We start from the raw sequence: 27,642 nt of genomic DNA, 5'->3' as shown, positions 1-27,642 counted from the left end.
GTGACTGACAATTGACAATAGGTGGCGATGACGGTCTAAATACAGTTTTACCGACCTCATAAAGATGGCGGCTACCTTCTCCCGGTTAGTGCCTGTTTGGGGGAAAGTAAGACGTTTCCTAGTAAATTATGTTATCATAGGTCAGACAACGGCGTGCTGCACAAAAATGGATACAGACAGAACTACGAAGGTTTGAACCTGTTAATATTCTTTCTTGAAACGACAAGTTGTGCATGTTGCTTTCCTTGTCTTATTGAAAACACCGTGTCAATACTGAACGTTAACAAGCGCTTATTTAGTAAGACTGCTTACACAACAACCGGATGTTGACTGTAATACAGTAGCTAGCTATCAATCATTAGTATTAAAATGTATCGTCATTAAAATAATTTTATTTGGGACAAATCATTCACTAAACCTCAACTAAATCTTGCAATGAATCATGTAGAAACTGAGCAAGTTGAGGTGACTAAACTGCTTGGAGTAACCCTGGATTGTAAAAACCCTGGATTGTAAAATGTTCATGGTCAAAGCATATTGACGCATAATAAAGCGTTGCTCTGCCTTAACAGCATTATCAACAAGGCAGTTCCTATAGGCCCTAGTTGTCGCATGTAGACGACGGGTGAGTATAATTTGTGGAACGTTCCAACAGGAATCTAAGTAAATAATCTTCGAAAAACTTCATAAATAAGTTTGCCAACAAACAACGCATCCAAAGTTGTATAGCGGCAGATTAAGATACCGGGTAGGGAGTGCGCAATTTATTTACGTTTTTCACTCACCACGTTAATTCCGAAAAATGTCTGTCCTCACTCTGGTAGCCTGTGGACAAACATTAAGAATAAGCTACGTGGTGAGTTGATGACTATTCCGCAGCTAGTTAACTCGGTGAATTGATCATGCCACTTTGTATGCGTTGTCTGTTGGCATCCTTGTACTTTACGAAGTATTTGGAACAGATTCCCGTTGGAACATTCCACCAATTCTACCCACCCACCTGGACTACTATTTAGTCGTGTGGTCAGGTGCCACAGAGGGATTTAGGAAAGTTGCAATTATCTCAAAACGGCTGCATGGCTGGCCCTTAATCTACATTTAATAATATGCATGTCAATCTCTCCTGGCTCAAAGTGGAGGAGAGATTGACTTCATCACTACTTGTATTTGTGAGAGGTGTTGAATCTACTGAGCTATCTGTTTGAACTACTGGTACACAGCTCAGACACCCATGCATACCCCACAAGACATGTCGCCAGAAGTCTCATCAGTCCTCAAGTCCAGAGCAGACTATGGGAGACGCACAGTACTACATACAGCCATGACTACATGGAACTCTATTCCACATCAAGAAACTGATGCAAGCAGTAACATATATTTTTTTTAACACATGAAAATACACCTTATGGAACAACGGGGACTGTGAAGCAACACAAACAGGCACAGACACATGCATACAAACACACAATAACGTGCACACTTTATATACACACCTCGGTCGACTACCGAGGACCAAAAAAAGCTGATACCGATTAATCGGCCAATTAAAACAATTAAAATAATAATAATACAATTAAAATAAATACGTTTTTATTTATTTATTGGTAATAATGACAATTACAACAATACTGAATGAACACTTATTGTAACTTAATGTAATACATCAATAAAAATATATTTAGCCTCAAATAAATAATGAAACATGTTCAATTTGGTTTAAATAATGCAAAAACAAAGTGTTGGAGAGGAAAGTAAAAGTGCATTATGTGCCATGTAAAAAAGCTAACGTTTAAGTTCCCTGCTCAGAACACGAGAAGATATGAAAGTTGGTGGTTCATTTTAACATGAGACTTCAATATTCCAAGTTAAGAGGTTTTAGGTGGTAGTTAATGTAGTATTTATAGGACTGTTTCTCTCTATACAATTTGTATTTCATATACCTTTTGACTATTGGATGTTCTTATAGGCACTTTAGTATTGCCAGTGTAACAGTGTAGCTTCCGTCCCTCTCCTCGTGTTCTTGGTTCGAGCCCAGGGAGGAGCAATGACAAAAGCCACCCTCGAAGCAATGTTACCCATACAGAGCAAGGGGAACAACTACTCCAAGTCTCAGAAAGAGTGACGTTTGAAACACTATTAGCACGCACCCGCTAACTTGCTAGCCATTTCACATCGGTTACACCAGCCTAATCTGGGGAGTTGATAGGCTTGAAGTCATAAACAGCGCAATGTATGAAGCACAGTGAAGAGCTGCTGGCAAAACGCACGAAAGTGCTGTTTGAATGAATGCTTACGAGCCTGCTGCTGCCTACCATTGCTCAGTCAGACTGCTCTATCAAATATCAAATCATGGACTTAATTCTAACATAATAACACACATTGGTCATTAATATGGTAGAATATAGAAACTATCATTTCGAAAGCAAAACGTTTAGTATTTCAGTGAAATACGGAACCGTTCGGTATTTTATCTAATGGGTGGTATCCCTAAGTCTAAATATTCCTGTTACATTGTACAACCTTCAATGTTATGTCATAATTATGTAAAATTCTGGCAAATTAGTTCGCAATGAGCCAGGCTGCCAAAACGGTTGCATATACCCTGACTCTGCGTGCAATGAACGCAAGAGAAGTGACACAATTTCACCTGGTTAATATTGCATGCTAACCTGGATTTCTTTTAGCTAAATATGCAGGTTTAAAAATATATACTTCTGTGTATTGATTTTAAGAAAGACATTGGTGTTTATGGTTAGGTACAGTCGTGCAACGATTGTGCTTTTTTTGCAAATGTGCTTTTGTTAAATCATCCCCCTGCGTTGCATCGATTATATGCAAAGTAGGACACGCTAGATAAACTCGTAATATCATCAACCATGTGTAGTTAACTAGTGATTATGATTGATTGATTTTTTTTTTTACAAGATGAGTTTAATGCCAGCTAGCAACTTACCTTGGCTTCTTACTGCATTCGCGTAACAGGCAGGCTCCTCGTGGAGTGCAATGAGAGGCAGGTGGTTAGAGCGTTGGACTAGTTAACTAAAGGTGTACAATTTCTTTTGTTGCCAAACCGATGTCCAAAAATACTGATTGTTATGAAAACTTGAAATCGGCCATTCCGATTAATCGGTCGACCTCTAATACACACAAACACATACGTACACATGGATTTTGTGTTGTAGATATGTGGTAGTAGAGTATTTGATGTTGCGTTCAATTGATGTTGAACGCAACATTGTTGAGTAACTAAAGTAACAATAGCCAGCACATGGGGTCTGTTTGAATAAACTAAAATGAACAGCTTTGTATGAGTAAAAACAACATGGCATGCTAGCTCCATCCTGGTGGGTCAGTGGACTAATTCCATGGATAGAAAACAGAAGATCATAGGTTCAAATATCATAGACTGTGTCTAAGAACATTAACATGTGTCCTATTTGTGCTTAAAGTTCAAAAGTTATCCCAATCTAAGCCAGCACTATTACTAGAAGTCTTATTGAATGATAGTAAAATATTCTCTGAACCTCCCTGCGACCTAAAAGTTCCACTTCTGTTCCCAGAACCTCCCTGTGACCTAAAAGTTCAATTTCTGTTCCCAGAATGTTTAAAAAATGTTCCATTTTACCGGTCAGGAAATGTATGGCTTTGTTTCCAGAACCTATGTGAAACCAAAAACGTATGTTCCCAAAACTTCCAAGCCAACATCCCAAGTTGGGATGTTGGCTTGCTCTATGAAAGCATAATTTACATCCAGAGATTGATAGCTATACTGACTGTACTTTGAGGAACTAGCTAGGTAGTTAAATGCTCATTATTTATCTATTACGCACAGCTGGAGTTTGCAGTGCAGATGACATGTGACAGTTGTGCAGAGAAAGTCAGAGCTGCACTGGAAGGAAAACCAGGTACATTTTTACCTTTCCATTCCAGCACTCAAATGAGTTATTAATTTAGTAGGCTAGTAACTACACTTTTGCTAGTGTGCACAACAGAATACTCGTTAACTTAGTTGTGTATTGCTCCTAGGCTTAATATCAATAGTAACACATTAGAACAAATTATGAATGTTGTTTACTTAGCTATTGTTATTGTACTGCCATTCAGTAGGCTGATACAGGGGCCGCTCTTGCTTTTGGTGAACAATTTACACTGGAATGAAACCCCTGGGCCCCTCCATGCATTCCAATATATGTATCAACCTAAAGCCATCTAAAGCATTTAACACACATGGCAGCAGTATTTGTCAGTGACATATCTCTTTTATTTTACTCATTTGTCCCGTGTTTTCTACTCATCTCTTCTTTCTCTCTCTTGTGTTTCTCATCCTTTTTTTCTGCTTTGTCCTCCTCATTCATTCCATCTCTCTACATCCCTCTCTCATCCCCTTTATTCTGTGTGCAGGAGTGCAGTCGGTGAAGATAGATGTGGGGAAGGAGGTGGTTCTGGTGGAGTCTGCTCTGACGTCCCATGAGGTGCAGGATCTCATAGAGAGCACTGGGCGCAGGGCAGTACTAAAGGGCATCGGAGGAACAGAATTAGGTACGGGCACACTGAGATGCATGAACACGGATTCAATTGTATATGATGTACATCATTGTCCACTTTTGTCTGTCAAAAAGTACAACTCATCTCTACTTTTTTTTCAGATGAGTTGAATATGTGATTTTTTGGGGGGGTTGGACAATAATCTCCATTGTCATTCAACCGGCAATGGATGACTCCCATTGCAAAAGCATTGGCTCCATCTGAAATACTCAGACACAAAATCCCAATGTGGCCACGGCTCATAGAGTTAGAGGACTCTAGATGGATAGAAACTGTTTTGGCATGGATGTTGTCACAAGTGTATTTGGCAGCATATGTGCATCTGTATGTGTACTCTACTGGGAGTGTGTGTACTCTATATGCAATGTTTGTGTCTGTGTATCAGACCTGGGTGCAGCGGTGGCCATGATGGGCGGTAGTGGTCCTGTCCAGGGGGTGGTGCGGTTCCTCCAGCTGTCTGAGGAGCGCTGTCTGATTGACGGGACCATTGATGGTCTGGAACCTGGCACCCACGGACTCCACGTCCACACGTTGGGAGACCTCACACAGGACTGCCAGAGGTGATCTTTTTTTGTGTGTGTGTGTGCGAAACATGATATATTATCAACCCAAATGCAAATCATATTCATTATTAGTGCAGAGGTATTTTTAATATGTAAAACAAAGTCATTGTACTGTATGCATTGTTTTGCCCACATTTTTCTACAGCCTTCAGAGTTTCCTCAGTCAATTTTAAAATAACCCTTGAATAGATCAGTCGCTTTATGATTGCACTGTAGCCCATAAGGTCACAGTTGCACCTGCTTGCCCCAGAGGATCGTGGGAGTAGATGACTCATGTTTCTCTGCCTGTGTGTTTGTACAGCTGTGGAGAACACTATAACCCCTATGGGAGACAACATGGTGCCCCTCAGGACCCAGACAGGGTACAGTTTCCTTGCCTTCTTCTAGAGTAGGGCTATACTGTATAGTTCTGTTTAGTTCCTTGTGAAACTGGGGTACATTCTTTCTGAGATGTTATGCTTTCAGGAAGTACCCTTTTACTGTCTCAGAGACGATATACAATGCATTCGAAAGTATCCAGACCCCTTTCATTTTTTCACATTTTGTTATGTTACAGAATTATTTTTAAATAAATTAAACAAATAAAACATCTCAATCTACACACAATACCCCGTAATGACAAAGTGAAAACAGGTTTTAGAAAATGTAGCAAATTTATTAAAAATAACAAATAGAAATACCTTATTTACATAAGTAATAGTTGTGATATTCATGGTATTGGTTGTGATATTCAGTTAAATGTGTTTTCTTTTAGCATGTAGGTGATCTGGGGAATATTGTGGCCGGACCAGACGGTCGAGCCTCATTCAGACTAGAGGACCCTGAGCTGAAGGTAACACACACACACACCCCTACCCCTTTTGGTCTAAACCTATGTATTTACATAGGTAGGTATTAATTACAGTAGAGGCATTGAGTACATGGTGTTATACCAGCTTGGGGAATATACAATTAAATACTGAGCACAGCACACTGGTCAGTGGTACCAACCATTGACAGTAGCCACTCCTACCCCCCTGTCACTTCCTGCAGGTGTGGGACGTGATTGGTCGGTCTCTGGTGGTGGATGCTGGGGAGGATGACCTGGGAAGGGGGGCTCACCCCCTCTCCAAACTAACTGGGAACTCCGGCCAGAGGTGAGCTCATGGTAGAAGTGACATAGGTAGCGTTTGGATGGACTTACTGTAGGTCAAAGTTGAATTTAAAAAATTTATAGTGAAAAATGCTGATCTTTTCTATTTGTTTCTTTCTTTTCTCTCACTCTCTATCCCCCTCTTTCTCTCTATCCCCCCTCTTTCTCTATCTATTGCTCGTTGGGTACAGGCTGGCCTGTGGGATCATCGCTCGTGCCGCTGGCCTGTTCCAGAACGCTAAGCAGATCTGTGCGTGTGACGGGGTTACTCTCTGGGAGGAGAGGGATAGACCGCTGGCCGGGACGGGTCGCCGCAAGACCACTACAGAGACACCTGCTGCTCACCTGTGACCTGGCGTCTGTTCAGGAGGGTGTGACGTTACAGAACATTTAAAAAATAAATGTATTGTGTAGAATGGTTATGTGTGTCAGCTGGAACACGGAATCCTGTCAGCACTATTCATTATATTTCTATCTGCAACGTTCAGAAAGTTTCGTATCACTGAATACACCCATGAACGGCCTACCTCACTGGCTGTCGCTGATGATGTCACACTGACTGAAGTTGCACTGAGAGCGAGGGAGGGGAGGAGAAACCAAAACCAAATTTGTCTATTCAGCTGTAATAATTATTGAATTGCCATATAGAATTCTTTTGAGATCGAAATCTGTCATAAGTCTAAAGAAAAACGACAGCACAATAATATGATATAGGTGTCTAGATACTTAGTGATCTCCCATATAGGCAAGATCAGGATTCCAAGCCCAAATATCCCATGTTGACTATTCTGTTTTTGTCGACTAAGTTTTGTACTGTTAAGCAGTCAATGTTGTAATTCTGTTTGATTACAATTTCATATGCATCTCAACAGCTTTACTGTCTAAATATCTCTCTTTATCTCTGGATGTGCTCATTGTGTTTTTAAACTGTGGGTGTTGATTGGATTGACTTGAGATGGTGACTGTTTCACTGGTTCAATTACCTGTTGGTAGAATGCCATTCTACTAAGGTGAATCTCCGGTCTTTCCTCGCATCCTCTCTCTACCTTCTCCAGTCGCATTGGAGGTGAAGATCACCTCCGATCTTCTCAAACGAGTTTGGGGGATTCGAGAAGCGATTAAATACTTTAGGGCAGCAGGTAGCTGAGTGTTGGACCACTAACTGAGGGGTCGACGGTTCGGGTCCACAAGCTGACTAAGTGAAGAGTGATGTACCCTTGAGTGGGGCGCTTGACCCTAGTTGCTCCTGTGGGTCATTCTGGATACAAGCATCTGCTAAATGATTAAAATTGAGCAGTTTCCATGACTTGACTCATGATCATATCAAAATCTTTGTAGCTAGTGTTGTAATCTTTCTCAAGTTCAGTTCATCAACTTTTCTCAGTGAAATTAAACTTACAATAAAAGTTGCCCTTTGGACTATGGTGAAACCAGTCTATGAATTGATGAATGACTGACTTTTGTTATATCGAAGCATGCTGTAAAGCCATTTTTTATAATAGCCTATCTGTTAAAAAAATGTACGGCGATTGTGAAGAATCAGCATTCTGGTGTGGCAGCCCCCCAACCCCCTGACTTCCCCATTGGTGAAGCCTTCTAAAAAACGGAAGCAGGCGCTACCATTTTGAAACACGGCACTGCTTAGGTAAGTAAGATGGTAGATTTATGTACCTCTTTTATTCGATTTATTTACTAAAGATGAACAATATAAGTAACGATTCGTAGAAATATTAGGTTTTAATCGTCAGCGGAAGAACCAATGACACGAAAGCGTATTGTCGTTCCATTGAAGACATTTTCGCTATCGTGCAATGTATCCGTTCCAGTGCGGAAAAATGCTGTGACTAACATTTCCAATGTAACATTGTTTTGTTATATGTCCACCACTCATCCGATACAGTTCGTGTACTGTTTTTGTAGATTGGATTAATGATAACACAACAATGGCATCGAAACCCCATTTCCAGCTACTTAGGCAAATCGTCTCACATTTTCGCCGCGAGGTTTGTTCAGTTTCGGTCACACCAACCAAAACCTAAGCATCCTCTCCAGTCCATATGGGTAATTTTAAAGAAAACATGTGTCGTCTATCAACTGTTTTCTCAGTCTTAGCAGCGAATTGGAAAGTCAGGTAAACCCGAACCACGTTTTTGATACATATCTGTAACGTCCATCGGGAGATTCCCAATGGCAGGGTTGCCAGGTGAAGCTAAAATTTGTAGCCCAGTGACCTCTGAAAACCCGCCCACAAGGCCTGACAACTAGCCCAAAAATGTTTTTCAGCTGCAAGGGGGGAGTTGCCACATATACCCAAAATCCATTTTCCATAACCTTATTGAGCGAATTAAGAAGGAATATCGACGTATTTTTTTAACAGCGTAGGCTAAGAAGCTAAATCCGGTTTCCCATCACAATGATAATTCTTGCCAGTTTAAGACTGTCGCAAGAGAAAAGATAAACCACCCTTATTAATATACCACAGCTAAGGGCTGTTCTTAGGACATAGCTTTTAGCCGTGGTACATTGGCCATATACCAAAAACCCCTGAGGTGCCTTATTGCTATTATAAACTGGTTACCAACTTAGAACAGTAAAAAGTATGTTTTTGTCATTCCCCTGACACACATCTGATATACCATGGCTTTCAACCAATCAGCAATCAGGGCTCAAACCAGCCAGTTTATAATTGTGAATAAATCCAGTTTGCAGCATGTGCATAACTATAGATAAATTAGACAGGAGAGTTTGAGTGATGAAAGTTGGACAGAGGATCTTGAAATCTCTGCAAGAATCACTTGGATGAATGTCCTTGTTTTAAATGTTATGTTATTTTCTGGCAATTGTGGCAGATGTTAAGACTACAAACCGTTATAAATGGCCTATTTGCAAGAGGTACTTGTTATTTCATAGGCTACTGACACAAATCAGGGGTTATAATTGCAATTCAACTTTGCCGTGGTTTGCTGAGCTAGATGCAGGTAGCCTATTTTTTTTAACCTTTATTTAACCAGGCAAGTCAGTTAAGAACATATTCTTATTTTCAATGACGGCCTGGGAACAGTGGGTTAACTGCCTGTTCAGGGGCAGAACGGCAGATTTGTACCATGTCAGCTCGGGGGTTTGAACTCGCAACCTTCCGGTTACTAGTCCAATGCTCTAACCACTAGGCTACGCTGCCCCTGATATGCCAAAATCTAATTTCAGGTAAAAAAAAAATGCCAAAATCTAATTTCAGGTAAAAAATCCACAATGAAACTGACATTAAATGTGGAGAATGGTACATTTACAATAGAGCTGTGACCATGATCACAAGGCTACAACAACAAACTGAATTCTAGGCAATTTATTACATCTGGTTGCCAGCTCTGGGTAGGCTTCACAAATGGCACAAATGTATTTGCAATGACTCCAGTGATATCGTCATTTCAATATATATTTATTGTATTTATATATATATATATATATATATATATTTTTAAAAGTATTTTTTAAACTCTAGTTCTTGAACTGCATTGTTGGTTAAGGGCTTGTAATGTAAGCATTTCACGTTAAGGTCTACACCTGTTTTATTCGGCACATGTGACACTTACAATTTGATTTTAAATGGTAGATGACATAGAAGTTAATAGCCTACTTGATGGCCAATAGATGAAAATGCAACCAATCATTCTCTACAATTAATGGAATTTTCATTGTGGACATTTTCCATTACACAAGCTACATAACCATTTCCACTCGCGCAGTCCTGCAGACCCTTGAACTGAGCATGCGTTAAACCCTTCGATACTGTTATCCATAAGAAAAGTCTACATCAGAATGCAGTTTACTTTAGGCCACCTCCTGAGCGAATTTATCTAAAGAGCTCTAGTGCGCATTACGTCGTTTTCCAATGCGTGGTCGCCATTGTATCAGTTCTAGCACGTTAAAATGTTTTTGGGAAAAAGGGTGTCTCCATAATGAGGATTCTAAATAGCCTACCTACAACTGGTCAAAAGTTATCACGACGTGCGCGCGTGCTACTCTGTCGCGGTGACTCAGCTGCCTCTGCTGCAGCACTCTCTTCAACCAGCGACCTCAACACACACACACACCCCTCCGGCCCTCCCCCTCTCCACCATTCATTCACATACACAGTAAGCAGGTCACAGTGAAACATATATATTATTTTATTTTAGAAATGCCACAGCAGCCGCGGTGCAATTTAGAAGTAGACCAAAAAACCTACCACCCGCTCCAATAAAATTTCCCCGCAAATTGTTTTATTTTTATTGCAACAATAACAATTTTACACATCAATACAGGGACATTCCTGTGAATAAAATCAAATAATAAAACACCAAGGGACCATAAAAATAAATAATAATTCAGGACATTTTAGATGTGACAAGGCAATGAGACATTCACAAACATCCAGAGAAATGACTTCTAGTATTTTTTCCCTACTTTTTAAGTTTCACAAGTTTGAGGGATTTGTAAAATTGTAAAAGTTCAATAAAAATCAAATGGAAATTTCCCACCCTATTTACATTTTGTGAATATGATATTTGACCAAGAGAATAGTAATGTTAATAAAATAGTTATGATCGGAATTGACAAGGATAAGCATAATGCCGTTTAATGTCATCAAAGGTAATTTTGGAGATGTGTATACACAACCATCCATGAATTTCAATCCATAGTTTACTAGAATGGCAGCATGAAAAAAATACATGTTCTAAAGATTCTGAATCAGAGGAGCATTTTCTTTGTCAAAATGTAACCTTTTGTCCAATAAGTAATTAACAGGGTAGATGTGAGAAAATATTTTAAAATTAGTTTCTTTAAATGTTGCGATAACTGGACAATTAAAGTAAAAGGTCATGGCTTTTGACCATAGCTTGGGTTGGTCACTTCCATAGCAATATACTGAATTATAATCACAAAAAATACTTAATTAACTGCCAATTGTATCCACTTATCATTAATTTTTTATCCAAAAGGTTCAAGTCATTCATTTGTAAACTTGGTAAAGTGGAAACAACCTCATAATATAACAGTGTTCTTAATAAGTGGATTTCCTATTCATTTTATTAGTGCTATTATTCAAATCACTGTTTTATGGAGGGGGAAATTGTTCTTGAATATCTTTTTCCAGAATTTTTTTTTCTGGTCTAACTTAGACAATTTCACGGGTAATTTTGGAGGGTCATTTATTTTGGAATTCAAGTTTGAGTGTATTAAACAGACTGTTAGGGATATGATACCACATAGTGGTAGGATTAGACAGATGTCATTTCAAAAGTTTAATTTAGGAAAAGGGCAGTATCATCTGCAAATTGACTGAAATGTATCTTAAATAAAAATACGGAAGTTTACAGACACTTAGGTTGGAGTCATTAAAACTCATTTTTCAACCACTCCACAAATTTCTTGTTAACAAACTATAGTTTTGGCAAGTCGGTTAGGACATCTACTTTGTGCAGGACACAAGTCATTTTTCCAACAATTGTTTACAAGACAGATTATTTCACGTATAATTCACTGTATCACAATTCCAGTGGGTCAGAAGTTTACATACACTAAGTTGACTCAGTCTTTAAACAGCTTGGAACATTTCCGAAAATTATGTCATGGCTTTAAAAGCTTCTGATAGGCTAATTGACATCATTTGAGTCAATTGGAGGTGTACCTGTGGATGTATTTCAAGGCCTACCTTCAAACTCGGTGCCTATTTTGCTTGACATTATGGGAAAATCTAAAGAAATCAGCCAACACCTCCAGAAAAACAATTGTAGACCTCAACAAGTCTAGTTCATCCTTGGGAGCAATTTCCAAACTCCTGTACAAATGAAGCAGCCGTCATACCGCTCAAGAAGGAGACGCGTTTTGTCTCCTCAAGATGAACGTACTTTACAAAAATATATATTATTATTTTTGAAATTGTACCCCTTTTTCTCCCCAATTTCGTGGTATCCAATTGTTTTAGTAGCTACTATATTGTCTCATCGCTACAACTCCCGTACGGTCTAGGGAGAGACGAAGGTTGAAAGTCACGCGTCCTCCGATACACAACCCAACCAAGCCGCACTGCTTCTTAACACAACCTTGGTTCGCGCACACTGCGTCCAGGCCGATTTCCCTACCGGCCAAACCCTCGCTAGGCCAATTGTGCGTCGCCCCACGGACCTCCCGGTCGGGGCCAGTTACGACAGAGCCTGGGCGTGAACCCAGGGTCTCTGGTGACGCAGCTAGCACTGCAGTACAGCGCCCTTAACCACTGCGCCACCCGGGAGGCCCTGATGAATGTACTTTTGTGCGAAAAGTGCAAATGAATCCCAGAACAACAGCAAAGGACCTTGTGAAGATGCTGGAGTAAACAGGTACAAAAGTATCTATTTCCACAGTAAAACGAGTCCTATATCGACATAAGTAGAAAGGCCGCTCAGCAAGGAAGAAGCAACTGCTCCAAAACCGCCATAAAAAAGCGAGACTCCGCTTTGCAACTGCACATGGGAACAAAGGGGATTGTGGGGATTGCACTTGGGGATTGTACTTTTTGGAGAAATGTCTGATAGAATTGTTTGGCCATAATAACCATCGTTATGTTTGGAGGGAAAAGTGGGAGGCTTGCAACCCGAAGAACACCATCCCAACCGTGAAGCACGGGGGTGGCAGCATCATGTTGTGGGGGTGCTTTGCTGCAGGAGGGACTGGTGCACCAGCTATGTCAGGAGGAATGGGACAAAATTCACCCAAATTATTGTTCGAAGTTTGTGGAAAGCTTCCCAAAAGATTTGACCCAAGTTAAACAATTTAAAGGCAATGTTACCAAATACTAATTGAGTGTATGTAAACTTCTGACACACTGGGAATGTGATGAAAGAAATAAAAGCTGAAATAAATCATTCTCTCTACTATTATTCTGACATTTCACATTCTTTAAAAAAGTGGTGATCCTAACTGACCTAAGACAGGGTATTTTTACTAGGATTAAATGTCTGGAATTTGAAAAGCTGAGTTTAAATGTATTTGGCTAAGTTGTATGTAAATCTTCTGACTTCAACTGTATATCACCAAGGGCTTTTTTCAGCCTATTGGCATAGACATGGGCTAGTAACTTATAGTCAGTTACCAACATGATTGTTCTCCAATTGTCCTTCTTTGGTTTGGGTATTAGAACTATTTGTCCCCGTCTCAAAGGAGGTAAGAAAGCACAACTCTCTAATATCAGGCCAAAAATCTCAATAGAATTCAGCTGTCAGGACATTCGGTCCAGGGGATTTACCTATAGGAATTTGTTTAATGGCTTGGTCCAACTCAGTAATACCTATATCGGAATCACAGAGTTCCTTAAACTTTTCTTCTATATCAAATCAAAATCAAATTTATTTATATAGCCCTTTGTACATCAGCTGATATCTCAAAGTGCTGTACAGAAACCCAGCCTAAAACCCCAAACAGCAAGCAATGCAGGTGTAGAAGCACGGTGGCTAGGAAAAACTCCCTAGAAAGGCCAAAACCTAGGAAGAAACCTAGAGAGGAACCAGGCTATGTGGGGTGGCCAGTCCTCTTCTGGCTGTGCCGGGTGGAGATTATAACGGAACATGGCCAAGATGTTCAAATGTTCATAAATGACCAGCATGGTCGAATAATAATAATACAGAACTGTTGAAACTGGAGCAGCAGCACTGTCAGGTGGACTGGGGACAGCAAGGAGTCATCATGTCAGGTAGTCCTGGGGCATGGTCCTAGGGCTCAGGTCCTCCGAGAGAGAGGAAGAAAGAGAGAATTAGAGAGAGCATATGTGGGGTGGCCAGTCCTCTTCTGGCTGTGCCGGGTCGAGATTATAACAGAACATGGCCAAGATGTTCAAATGTTCATAAATGACCAGCATGGTCGAATAATAATAAGGCAGAACAGTTGAAACTGGAGCAGCAGCACGGCCAGGTGGACTGGGGACAGCAAGGAGTCATCATGTCAGGTAGTCCTGGGGCATGGTCCTAGGCCTCAGGTCCTCCGAGAGAGGGAAAGAAAGAGAGAAGGAGAGAATTAGAGAACGCACACTTAGATTCACACAGGACACCGAATAGGACAGGAGAAGTACTCCAGATATAACAAACTGACCCTAGCCCCCCGACACATAAACTACTGCAGCATAAATACTGGAGGCTGAGACAGGAGGGATCAGGAGACACTGTGGCCCCATCCGAGGACACCCCCGGACAGGGCCAAACAGGAAGGATATAACCCCACCCACTTTGCCAAAGCACAGCCCCCACACCACTATAGGGTTAACAGAGTTATTAACAGAATCAAAAAAGGAATCCAAGTCGCCTTCCGAAAGATGAGATTGATACAGTGAACTCTAGAAAGAGTGTATTTCCTCATGAATCACTTCAAGATCATCAGATATAGTGTTGTTTACATAAATGGATGAAATACTATTCCTAGTCTGCCTACTTTTCTCCAAATGAATGAAATAAGATGTGTTTTTTCCACCTTTCTCAATCCATTTGGCCTTTGAATGGATGAAGGCACCCTGTGCTATATCGTTGTATATGTCGTCCAGTTCATTGTTTTCAAAGTAGCCCAATTTACCGGAATTCAATCGTGAACATGGCAACACTGCCCAATGGTTCAAGCATTTTTTATAATTTTTATTTTTTAAACTTTGTCTCGTGCTGCGCCATTAGAAATAAATAGTTTTCCCCGCTCCAGTGATGCCTCAACTGAAGTCGGTTTAGTGATGGAAATATAAGCTTTTCGTATACCATGTACAAAAAAAATGGATCTGATCTCAGCGGAAAGGCTACCATGTAGAGCATTTCCAGTATTCTATACATGCGCTTGGCACAGAAAAGTACATTTTTGTGCTTTTCGATTTACAGCTAGCATAGCAACTGGCCCTAAACTGTTGTGATAAACCTGCAGGGTAGCCTAGTGCTTCTTGACCTGAAAGAAGTAAGGTCAGAATTCAACATGTTGCATGATAATAGAATAGGCTAGTAAGGCTACATAACCAAGTGTCTATGGTGTCTTCCATATAATTACATATTAGAACTCCATGGTGTCTTCCATATAATTACATATTAGAACTCCATGGTGTCTTCCATATAATTACATATTAGAACTCCATGGTGTCTTCCATATAATTACATATTAGAACTCTTGGTGTCTTCCATATAATTACATATTAGAACTCCATGGTGTCTTCCATATAATTACATATTAGAAATTTATGGTGTCTTCCATATAATTACATATTAGACATCTATGGTGTCTTCCATATAATTACATATTAGAACTCCATGTTGTCTTCCATATAATTACATATTAGAAATCTATGGTGTCTTCCATATAATTACATATTAGAACTCCATGGTGTCTTCCATATAATTACATATTAGAACTCCATGGTGTCTTCCATATAATTACATATTAGAACTCCATGGTGTCTTCCATATAATTACATATTAGAAATCTATGGTGTCTTCCATATAATTACATATTAGAACTCCATGGTGTCTTCCATATAATTACATATTAGAAATCTATGGTGTCTTCCATATAATTACATATTAGAAATCTATGGTGTCTTCCATATAATTACATATTAGAACTCCATGGTGTCTTCCATATAATTACATATTAGAACTCCATGGTGTCTTCCATATAATTACATATTAGAACTCCATGGTGTCTTCCATATAATTACATATTAGAACTCCATGGTGTCTTCCATATAATTACATATTAGACATCTATGGTGTCTTCCATATAATTACATATTAGAACTCTGGTGTTTTCCATATTGTTATTCTGCCTGGTGGTCAATTGTCAAATATTTTCCTGACACATACTTCCTTTTCCCCTGTGGTCTCCTCATTCATTTTGTCAGCTCTTGCTTTCTCCCTTATGGGCGTATCTTGGACTGTTTGGTTTTTGGTGTTTCCAGCATTGTGGACAAGTGCAAGTTCCGAATGTTTTGTCTTTTACAGTATGTTCACTTGTCTCTCTCTCTCTCCCTTGTGTCCCCTCCCCTGTCTGCCTGTATCTATCTCTGTCTGCCCGTATCTGTGCATGTCCCACCACAGCTCCACTATGGACAAGAGCAACACGGTGAAGCTCTTCGTGGGCAACCTGGCTCTAGACACCACCCAGGAGGAGCTATCGGCCATCTTTGAGGCGTACGGCCAGGTGGTCAGTTGCAGCGTTCTCCGACAGTTCGCCTTCGTACACCTACAGGTAGGCTATAGATATCCCATAGGGAGGACTAAGGTCTAAGTCCCAATTCTCTTCAGTTCTTCTAAAGTGTAAACTTGCACACTCTTCGTCATGGATATAACAATGATCTAAACGCCTTCCAGCCAATGTTTACACCAACCGATCCTATTCTTTTAAATCCCCGGCGGCGAGTGCACTACAGAACTGTGTGTTTGTCATTTTTAAATGGTGATTGTTTTTGTGTGTTCATAGGCTACATTGAGTTGATATGGTACAAAATGTATTTCCTCATTGAGTTTTCCTCACTTTAAAGTCTCCTAATCTAAATGAATGTCTTATTATTTTTACATTTACTTTGTTTTCTAATCAAATCTACTCCCAGGGTGAGGGGGCTGCAGAGCGGGCCATCAGGGAGCTGAACGGCAGGGAGTTCCGGGGGAGGAACCTGGTGGTGGAGGAGTCCCGGGGCAGACCGCTCCACTCCACCAAGGTGTTTGTGGGGAACCTGTCGGGCATGTGCACCACCGAGGACCTCCAGGAGCTCTTCCAGACCTTTGGTAAAGTGCTGGAGTGCGACAAAGTCAAAGGTGAGCCACGCCCCTTCTCATTGAGGGGTACTCCACGAGAAGGGAGTATCCCTACGAGGGTGTCTCAGGGGGATTTGGGATATGCAATGAACACATTTCCACTTCACACATGTATGTAATACACACTTGTACACGTGTGAAATAGGACAAATATAAGCACCCACCAAAATAATAACGTTATCATAATGGTACTCATGAGGGTGAAGGGAGAGATTGCTCAGTATGGCGAAGGGTGAAGTTGACCCTAGATGTTGATCTTGGGTCAGTTTGCATTTCCCCCACTACTAGGGCGGCAGCTAGCCTAGTGGTCAGACCGTTGGGCCCGTAACCGAAAGGTCGTTGGTTCGTATATACTCAAGCCGACAAGGTGAAGTGTCTGTGTCCTTGAAGCAAGGCACTTAACACTAATTTGGCCGATCCTGTAAAACAACACATTTCACTCCACCAATCTGGTGAATGTCACAATAAAGCATATGTGTATGTTTTAATGGTTAGGTTTGGGGGAAGGGAAACTGATCCTAGATCTGTACCTAGAGGGAATCTCACCGTGGAGCTTACAGTACATTATGGCGTACAAGTGCTTGAAGTAGGCCGGCCGGTGTCGTCTAGTACGGAGTACAGACACCTAATACTCTACCTCTGGAGTGCTGCACCTCTTATAGAACAGGCCATTGGCTTTCATATATGACGGGTACCAGCACCCAAAATGAGTACCGTCACCTATGTCATTGCACTGCATACCGGTGATGGGTAGTTGAAAGTGTAAAGATCCAAGGTATTCTAAGTTGTTTGGGGCTTTTTCATTGTGCAACTTGACAATCAGGTAAGGTTTGTGTGTAGTTGTATAGAGCAGGAAGAAACGTGTGTGTATAGAGTGGTAAGATGTGTGTGTGGCATGCCCGGTGTGGTTCTAACTGGTGTCCCTGTGCTCAATGACAGCCAGGCTCTCCTCTTCTGCAGGCTACGCCTTCGTGCACATGGAGAACAAGGAGGAGGCTCTTCAGGCCATCGAGGCCCTTCACGGCACCTCCTTCAAGGGACGCCCGCTCTCCGTGGAGCTCTCCAAGGTGCTGTAGCACGATGCACTGGCATGGAGATAGAATCCCTTGACTGGCACCCCCCACTCCTCCATTCAAGTCAATTGGCATTGTTAAATGAGGATCGGTGACCATTTTGAGTGTACCCATGAGGGTGCAGCCAAATTGCTGTGGTCTGAGGGGTGATGCCTGTTCTAGTGATTCTATTTTTTGTGTACTACATTACCCATACTGCCCTGTCTTGTATATCCAGTTCTATGATGGTGAAGGCGTTCCTGAAGGTTTAGCATGGTGTACAACCGCAGTGGTTCTCAAACCTCTCCTCGCAGATCCCCAGCCATTCCATGTATTTGAATTATTCCACAGCTAGGACACCTGATTCCACTTGTCAACTAATCATCAAGCCCTTGACTAGGTGAGTTAGTTTAGGACTGCAACAAAATTGCGAAATGTCTGGGGGTCCCCGAGGATAGGTTTGAGAACCACTACCGTGCCTATAATGCTCTGAGTTGTAGGCTAGATCTGGTTGTCTCTTAGTAAAGACAGTTCCTGAAGCTCGCTAACAAATGGTGTCCGTCTCCATACAGGTGCAGCCCTCCAAGCAGACCCCGACGGGGAAGATCCCCTGTGTGAGCTGTGGGAAGCAGGGCCACTATGCCGGGGAGTGCCCTGTAGGGAAGTCCTCTCTGGAACAGTACCAGAGCCAGGCAGCTGTGTTAGCTGCAGCCGCCGCCGCCGCAGCCGGTCTGCCCCTCCAGGTCCAGCAAAGCGTCCACAACTCTGTCTACAACACCTCGACCTTTGACCCCACCTACGCAGCGTTGACGGGCCTCACCACCGGCACGCGGGCGGAAGGAAACCCCGTCAACCAGGCGGTGTATGGTGCCCTGGCGACGCAGGTCTACGGCGCTAACGTGGCCAATCAGCTCTATGGGGTCCAGGCAGCCAATCAGGCGGCAGCGTTGACGCAGGCGGGCGCCACGCAGGTGTACGCCAGCTCCATGAACCCCAGCCACGCCGCTCTCTACGGTCAGCTCAGTCAGATTGCCGCCAGCCCCGCTGCAGCATCCGCTGCTGCCGCCTACTCCACGCCAGTTTACGCGCATGCCATGGCTAACCACCACCACCCGGGGGCCATCTACCTGGCTGCACCTGGCGTAGAGATGCCTGCGGCTGCCGCGGCAGTCAACCAGGCCTACGCCATGGCGCCGGCGCTCTATGGGGGCGCCCAGCATGCCTACGGCCACTTGGGGATGGGTGCCGCCATGAGCGCATCGGCGGACCCGTCGGCGGCCATCTTTGAAGCGGCGAGGGTTCAGCACTACTTTGCCCAGGGACAGCAGGTTCTGGCCGAGCAGCAGAACGCGGCGGCAGTGGCTGCGGCACAAGCGGCAAAGTCTGGAGAGCGGGACCGGAGTCCCCTGAGGCGCTCTGCGGGGTCTCTGCTGCCCGATCCCGTCATGAAGCCCTTCATGTACCAGAGAGCCCCTAAGCAACGCCGGCCGCTGCTCCCCACCCCCGCCGGGCGAGCTGCAGAGGAAGCAGCGGAGGCTGGAGAGGACCCCATGGCTAGGTACTACCACTTCCTTCTCTTCTGATTCTTTGACCCTTCACGATTTAGTTAACTTTACAGCTAATTACAAGTTAAGAAAGTCCACGATGTAGAATTTTGACTTAGTCTCCCATTGACATCATCAGTGCTGGACTAAAGTAGAAGTTAGTATTCGCCCCAATGCTTTTAGGAGCCCTTAACCCTAATCTCTTTATTGAAGCCTCTTCTACCCTCCCCAATGCACTACACCCTACACACTATCTTCTCACTACATTACCCTGTCTCACTACAAACCTTCCTCAGTGTTCAGACTTCAGGAGTGGTAGTGGACATACAGTACTTATAGCAACTGAATTGCTCAGTACATTATCCTTAATTTCCATCAAAGACTTGCTTGACCCCTTGTACATTTTCTGAAAGCCTGTTTGTGTGAAAAGACTACAATTCCCTACTGGTAGATGATCTAAATGCTCTATCTGTCCCCTTCCCTTTCTCCCTCCCTTCCTCCCTCCGTGTGGATCTTAGAGAGCAGTGCCAACAGTACGCTGAATACAACCACCAACAGTACCAGCAGCTCCAGCACTTACAGTAATTAGGAGAATCCTAATTTCCAGTCAAAACTTCTTTAAGTCAAGAAAGTCCACTTTAAGTCCAATTTCGACTTAGTCTTCCATTTGCGTCAGTGCAAGGCTAAGTGAAACGCTGACTTCAGTGGAGGTTAGGGTTCGCCACAATAGTTTTTAGGAGCACTTAACCATATTGAATCCTCTCTGACCCTCCCCAATGCACTACACCCTCTCCTCCTTTTCACTACGTGACCCTCTGTTTGATGTTCAGACTTCAGGAGTGGTAGTGGACATACTTCCTGGAACTGAATTTCTCAAGACATTATCTTTCAATGCCATCAGACTCTTAACCCCATGTACATTTCCTGAAAGCCTGTTCTTTGTGTGCAAAGACTACAATTCCCTAGTAGATGATCTAAAAACGCTCTTTCTGAAAGGCTGTTTGTGTAAAAAGACTACAGTTTCCTACTAGTCAATGCCTTGGTGTTAAAAGACTACAATTCCCTACTGGTAAATGATCTAAATCGCTCTATCTTTCCCCCTCCCTCCGTGTGTATCTTAGAGAGCAGTACCAACAGTATGCTGAGTACTACCACCAGCAGCACCAACAGCACCAGCAGCTCCAGCAGCTACAGTATGCTACCTACCCTACCTACCGCCCCCCGAAAGGCTCTCTGTACCCCCACTCAAATTTTTGTGTGTAAAAGACTAATATACAATCCCTAGTAGATAATCCCAAACCCTCTTGTCTGTCTGTCTCCCTACCCTTTTTTCTCTCGCTCTACCCGTCTCACTCGATTTCTCCTTCTCCCTCCCCCTTCTCTCCTTCTCATTCCCTCTCTCCCCCAGGTACTATGCAGAGTACTACCAGCAGTACCAGCAGTATCAGCAACTCCAGCAGTACCAGCAACTCCAACAGTACCAGCAACTCCAACAGCTCCAGTATGCCTACCCGCCTCCCAACCACCACGCCATGGCTGCCATCCCTGCCCACGCCATGGCGGGCCACGCCCACCACCACGGCCAACCGGCCCACGTCACGGCGCTGGACGCCGCCCTCAGGCCAGTGGTGCCCGCCTCCGCCGTGGCCGCCGCCATGGTGGCAGCGCCCAGAGTGTATGAGCCGCCGCTGCCGCCGCCACCGAACCGCAAGGAGGCCGTCCTCCGCCGAGCCCCCGAACTCTCCCTTCACACGCCTGAGCCCCCCTTCAGATAGTCACCTCCCTCGTACCCCTCCTCTGTTTCCCCCCCGCCTACCACTGTATACCACCCTCGTACCCCTCCTCACTCTCAGCGGCTGTGTGTGTCTGTGTATATCTGTGTGTGTGGGTATATGTGTGTGTACTGTGGCGGTGGGGATTTGTGTGTGTGAGAGTGTGTTTGGAGTTTAGGAGTTGTCCTTTGACTACAGTAAAAACCCAACCCCAACTTGGTACTGGTACCACACTAACAGTGCAGTTAAAGAAGGGGAGACATTCTGTCATCTTACCACCACACAATGTTTAGCTATTGACTTTCTCAATGGTAGACAGGTGCCAGTAGCAGACAGTCGATGCCTTCAACATAGAGATGAGGTCAAAAATATCACAACCGATTCTTGTACTGTCTGCGCTGTGGTGTGTTGCGTAGCTCCAGGGTTGGAGGGGTCTGTGTGTCTTGTATGCGTCGGGACTGTGGTGCGAGTGTGTGTGTGTGGGAGTGGGAGAGTGATGTTGGCTTTCTGTTGTTACGATGTAATACACACACTCCCACACGTGCTGCCTTGTTCCCTCATGAGCTCACCCCGGGGAGATTCGAGGAACATAGGCACACTGTACTATATGAAACTACCCTCTACCTCTCCAACCCCCTCCTTCCCTCACACCGCTGTAACCCCCTCCAACCCCCTCCTTCCCTCACACCGCTGTAACCCCCTCCAACCCCCTCCTTCCCTCACACCGCTGTAACCCCCTCCAACCCCCTCCTTCCCTCACACCGCTGTAACCCCCAACACTGAAAGACACTGCTGCATTTCTGCCCTTATTTACTCTGTCTATACCTTAGCCTGGGTAAACCAAATGAGATGCCGGGATCACCATGGGAACAGTAGAGGGTTTAACATTCAGTCTCTCTATACCTACCTCTGACAATGAGAGCCCTGAGGTTAGCTGGTTAGAATATGAATGGTCTGCCTTCTATCCATATCAGCCAGTGTCAGTTGCAGGCTTGGAGGTCCATTTCAATCAAATTCAGCTTAATTTCAAATGGAATTGACCCCATCCCTGGTCAATAGTTTGGAGAAGAATAGGGACAACGTTTTCTATGTACTGTACTACTAGAGTCTTACTGCATCAGTGCATCTTGAGAGGCCTTTTAAAGTATGAAATATTTTAGTTTAGTTTTTTTGTAATGTAACTGGTTGTCGGGTCGATGAAGAGTACATTCTAACCCCTCAGATCAAGTATGAATTATTTTATGGATTTATAAGTAAGTTAACTTTTTAGACTTGCTAGAGAATCATGAGTGTCAATGAGGTTTAAAGGAAAACTCCACCCAAAAACAATATTTTGGTGTTTGTTTCATTAATCCATTTTCAACGATATGTCACTTTCAAAATACAGGTCATCCCTGTATGATCCATTTAGCATCATATGATGCGGCGTTTTGAAAGTTACATATCTCGATTGCTGACAAGCAAAACATTGTGGGACTATGTCAACAATGGACTAATGAAACAAACACGAACATATTGTTTTTGGGTGGGAATTTCCCTTTAACGTTGTGCCTAAACTTTGTGTGAAGTGCGTATAGCGGAGGGAAGATCTCCTTTTTAAAGGGCTTTTTTCCCCCTACATGTCAGTCTCTTTAATCTGCGATGGAGGGAAAGGGGGTTAGGATAATGTGGTGCGGTAACGTTCACACCGATGATATGGTGATGAGAGATGGAGCAGTATCTTTCAGTCTCCCTGTTCCGACGTATCCTTGCACCCCGCTGTAAGACGACTCACTACCCCCGTACTTCGCTGTGTCCTTCCTCTTATCCCTGTGATTTTAGTGATTTACTATTTTATCTTGCATATAATCTCTGTCTCACACACACACACACACACACACACACACACACACACACACACACACACACACACACACACACACACACACACACACACACACACACACACACACACACACACACACACACACACACACACACACACACACACACACACACACACACCGAGTTTCATCTGTGGGATCTCGGCGATCAGGAAAAAACCCCACCCTTTCTTGTTATGCTTGTTGCTTGCCTTGTTTCTGACCGTATTTTTAGAACTATTTAAAATATTTCTTTTTTTTAACAAAAAGGAAAAAGGCATGCTTTTTAATATGTATACTACACATACCCAGCATTTAAACAATAAAGAATGTTTCTGACTACTGTGAGGAAGAGAAAAATCTGCGTTTCGGATGTATCTCCCCGTTCTTGTTTTTCCGTCTTTTTCCATCTTTTTTACTCCTTCCTGTCTCTCCTTCCTTGTTGTAATGACCAGACACATATGACTGGGGACCAGGGTGGCAGAGACAAGGAGGAGTAGCGTCTGTGTGTGCCCCCCCTAGTCTGCCTCGTGGATGGGGTAAGTCTGGTCTGGGGTCAGCGCTTCTCTCTCCAGCCTCACCCAAACTCTAGGCCTATAGCGCAGTGAGACAGACCCTGGGTGCCAATAATATATATTTTCTCCTCAACTGTGCACTTGTTCACATCCCTTTACTGTTGCGAGAGGAAATTAGGATGTTTTTATGGTGCCAACTCCTAGGCCAGGTGTATTCAACTCTGACCCTACGATGTCCGGGTCCTGCTTGTGTTCTATTATACCTGATCATTAATTGCACCCGCCTGGTGTCCCAGGTCTAAACCAGGCTTTGACATCCAGAGTTGAGTTTGAGGGTTCTAGGCCATGTCTCTGCTAATGAACAAGTGTATACTTTAGGAGGAAAGAGACCTGGGACATAACCCCTCGCAGGTACATCAACAAGGCATCTACTGTGTTACCATGCTGTTACCATGCGCTCATGTCTGAAAACAGCTTCCGTCACCTCTGATCTTTTTGATTTCCACTTCGTGCCAAACTAGTGTCGATTTCATGTCATTTTAATTGCAGATTCACTGTTGAGTAGAGTGGCGCGCAATACTTGCTTGCAGATGACTCCTTGTTTTAACAATGGGTGGACAAACACAAAACATCAGAGACCTGGGGAGAGGCACACAGATAGAATGATTGTGGGGGGGGGGGGGCTTGTGTGTCTGCTCCTACCCAACAACCTCACCACCAACACCATGTGTCTGTCTCTGCTGTGTTGGATGTGCATGTCACTCTGCTCTCTGTCCAAAGCCCCGTACATACTGACCTACTATTCCAACTGAAATAGGTACCGGCCGCCCAGACACCACCCAGCAGGTGTGAGGTGAGAGTGGGAAGACAATAAACTTCGCGCAGGCTAATGGGAAGTGGGAACTCAATCTTCTCCACCAAGGTAATGAAACAGCACTGTCCCCCTCTCTGACTGTGCCTTGACCGAAACACCCCTTCCTCGTCCGCCATCACCCCCCCTCCCCCCCTCTGTAGCTCCCCTCTCACCTGCGTTGACATTGCCCGGGGGGCTTCTTTTGGGGGTCACTGCTCACGCTGTGATGTCTTCTACCAGACTTCCAGTGACTTGTCCTGTCTCTCACCATGCAGCACCTACAGTGACTGGGCTGTCAGTCTCTCTCTGTCGTGCTGATGTGTGTCTGAGAGAGACTGTGTGTGTGTGTGACTGACTGTGACTACATGTTTGGGAGCCAGAGACCGTGTGTGTAGTTCAAAGAGTGAGTGAGTGTGTCACTGAATCTCCGTGTCTGAGAGAGTGTGTGTGTGATGTCGTTGGTGTTTTGAGGCTTGATACATGTGGATCCCCCGCCCTCGCTAGTGACTCCTACACCGCCGTATTCGCCGCCCCTCCCCCCAACCCATCCCCCTCTGCGCCTGTCCGCCGTACACAGCTTGCTGCCGCCGCCGCCTGCCGCCATCTTGGATCTAGGCTGGGCTCTGTGGATCAGCAGCCCCCGACTGGCCACACCCACCCCTGGCTAATGCTGTAACCATAGAGACCTAGTGAATGACAATGGACACCGTGTATGGTGGCCTAGTGGGGTCACACGGCTGGACAGAGTATAAACTCATCAGACACTTTGTAGGGCGAGAGTTTTTTTGCTTTGCTAAAACTGTGATGCTGGGTTTGCCATGGCTGTGTATGGGAGTTTAATCACTATTCACCACCTCCTTGCAGTTGAATGACTCAAGTCAAACTTATCTAATTAAATCCGATAAACTGACCTTGCTCTGGAGGATAACATTTGGAATAGGTTTTTTAACAGCAAGTTCCCTATGGCCCTCTCGCCCTATCAAAAACGTCCTATAAGATAGACCGGCCCAATAAGGGCCCAACTACCTGCAGATTCACTGTAATCTCAGGACTCCTAGGACTTCTTTGGTATGGGGACTTTTTCTCTCCTCGAGGTAGCTGCTGTCCCTACACCAACCCGCTGTACCTGTGGGTTGCAATGCGTATCTCTGAATCTCCTCCTCCTGTTGAGATGATTGAATACACACACACCCACTCATCTGAGGTGTCCGGCATGAACAGCTGAGTAGTGTGTTGCCGGTGGGGGGCAGAGACGAGAGTCTCCACCTCTGTCTTATGAATGAAGTTAAGGAAAGGATGGATGGATGGATGGAAGGAAGGTGAGTTGGTAATGTAGGGATCTCCAGCTCTGATCCATCCCTGTTCCCTAACTCTTCTATCCTGACCATGGGGGGCCCTACACGAAAGTCATAAACACTGGTGCTGCACAAAATAAACTGAGTCGTCTACCACTGCACCAGATGGTTTTTAATGCGTTTTGGGGGGTAATCGATACAAATCCCCCCTTAAGGTTCACCAAAATACAACTGATTCTTCAATCTCCATGATCAGGATGTGATGCTCTTTCCCACACAGACACCTCGCACTCTGACCTGGATGTGTGGAGTCTGACTTTCTCTGGTGTTTGAGTAAATGTAGCCAGCCAAGAAGTTCTCCTGGTCTGCTCTCTATTGTCTCACACTGACTGACAACCTCATGGCTGCTCCCTCTCTCTTCACAGTACAGGAGAGGGAAGCCATCAATGCTGCCTTACACATAGACACACACTCAAAGTATACCATGTCTCCAATACCAATCCCATGGTTTTAAATCCTCACGGAGTGAACGAGTGCACATTTCAAAGGGAGGGGACAGAATTGGAATTGGGCCACAGTTTTGTGCCCTGGGTCGACACCCAAGTCTACTGTCGTTCACACTTAATACCGTTGTTGCCCAAATGCTACCTAGTCACATCAAATATTATATTCTCACAATCAAGAACTTACTTGTAACTATGCTGTAACTAAGTTGACTTAATTGAGAATCTGGGCCCAGTCAAGTGTAGTTACAGTGTAATGGTGTGTGATTACATGTGGTTATGGAAGAAGCTATATATAGACTTACAGTATAAAGGCAGCTTGATGTAGTGCTAGCTCGTATTGTTATCTAATACCTATGATCTTACTCTGAGGCCTTTCAGTTCTCTTGGTGTTGGAGGAGACATTTTTAGGGAGAAAGAGCATCATTGTACACCAAACTGGATTGTTCTGGCGATGTTTTGCAATGGATCGATGTTGAGTCATTTGTTACTTTAAGCACATTTATAGGAAAAACTCAAACAAAGAATCAGCATGCTTGACGGAGATGAAGGGGGACATTTCCACGGTGCAAAATGGTTCACATCTGTCAAAAGAAAAACCTGAAAACACATTATAATCTGGCAGTGTGATTTTAATTTGACATTGTTCTTCAATGTGCATTATAAGAAAGTGCATAAACTAGTTTACTATACTAAGCAAGGCATGAAAAGTGGCCTTTTTATAACGCACATTGCTGAATAAGTGTCCAATTAAATCACACTTCCAGATAATGAGTTTTAAAGGATTTTTGCACCATGAAAATGTTGCCCATAATGTATTATGACTAATGAATAACCCCAATTGACTATAATGTATACTCCCTTTCTCCTTGCCTTGCTTATGTCTTGAGGCACTGTACCGTCTGCATGGCATTCCCAAATAAATGAGTTTTTGAAATAAACGTCATGTTTTATTCTCTCTTTAATAATCACAATAAGGCTCATTTAAAAAGCTTTTGGCAAACAACTTGTAGCCACTTTTTTAATAAGTAGTGACGTGCCATTTAATTATATTTTTTTGTGATAAAACATTTGAGATATATGTTATACTGTAGGCCTAAATCACTTTGTTTGACTGTATTATGCTGTTTAGCCTTCTGACATTCATATGGAATGTATAGATGGAAAATACATTGCACGGCTGGGCGTCCCCGACGTCAGGTTTGGAAATGGATGC

At 43.5% G+C, this 27,642-nt stretch overlaps 2 protein-coding genes across 6 annotated transcripts; both read left to right on the top strand.

Annotated features, from left to right (window-relative positions):
* Positions 1-36: 36 nt before the first annotated feature.
* Positions 37-7,686, top strand: LOC124008736 (copper chaperone for superoxide dismutase-like). The gene is made up of 8 exons (XM_046320261.1): positions 37-190; positions 3,833-3,905; positions 4,402-4,539; positions 4,931-5,105; positions 5,410-5,470; positions 5,863-5,940; positions 6,141-6,244; positions 6,432-7,686. The coding sequence occupies exons 1-8, from the start codon at positions 65-67 to the stop codon at positions 6,589-6,591; spliced, it is 915 nt and encodes a 304-aa protein (XP_046176217.1). The 5' UTR covers positions 37-64; the 3' UTR covers positions 6,592-7,686.
* A 77-nt stretch (positions 7,687-7,763) lies between these two features.
* LOC124008735 (RNA-binding protein 4-like) lies at positions 7,764-27,354 on the top strand. Of its 5 annotated transcripts, XR_006834147.1 has the most exons (10): positions 7,764-7,885; positions 16,314-16,464; positions 16,826-17,030; positions 17,970-18,097; positions 18,655-19,640; positions 20,145-20,207; positions 20,748-20,819; positions 21,035-21,301; positions 23,716-23,799; positions 24,593-27,354. XR_006834147.1 is itself a non-coding variant. In XM_046320260.1 (9 exons), exons 2-9 carry the CDS (start codon positions 16,321-16,323, stop codon positions 23,723-23,725), a joined length of 1,875 nt encoding a protein of 624 aa, XP_046176216.1. In that variant the 5' UTR covers positions 7,764-7,885; positions 16,314-16,320; the 3' UTR covers positions 23,726-27,354. The 5 variants fall into 5 exon arrangements, 4 of the variants coding, with proteins under 4 accessions (XP_046176216.1, XP_046176213.1, XP_046176215.1 ...); XM_046320260.1 differs by having other exon boundaries at positions 23,716-27,354; XM_046320257.1 differs by lacking the exons at positions 23,716-23,799; positions 24,593-27,354 and having other exon boundaries at positions 21,035-23,602.
* Positions 27,355-27,642: the final 288 nt, after the last annotated feature.

The sequence above is a fragment of the Oncorhynchus gorbuscha genome, linkage group LG21, assembly GCF_021184085.1.
Source record: "Oncorhynchus gorbuscha isolate QuinsamMale2020 ecotype Even-year linkage group LG21, OgorEven_v1.0, whole genome shotgun sequence".
Taxonomy (NCBI): domain Eukaryota; kingdom Metazoa; phylum Chordata; class Actinopteri; order Salmoniformes; family Salmonidae; genus Oncorhynchus; species Oncorhynchus gorbuscha.
This window is presented reverse-complemented; position numbering and strand designations above follow the sequence as displayed.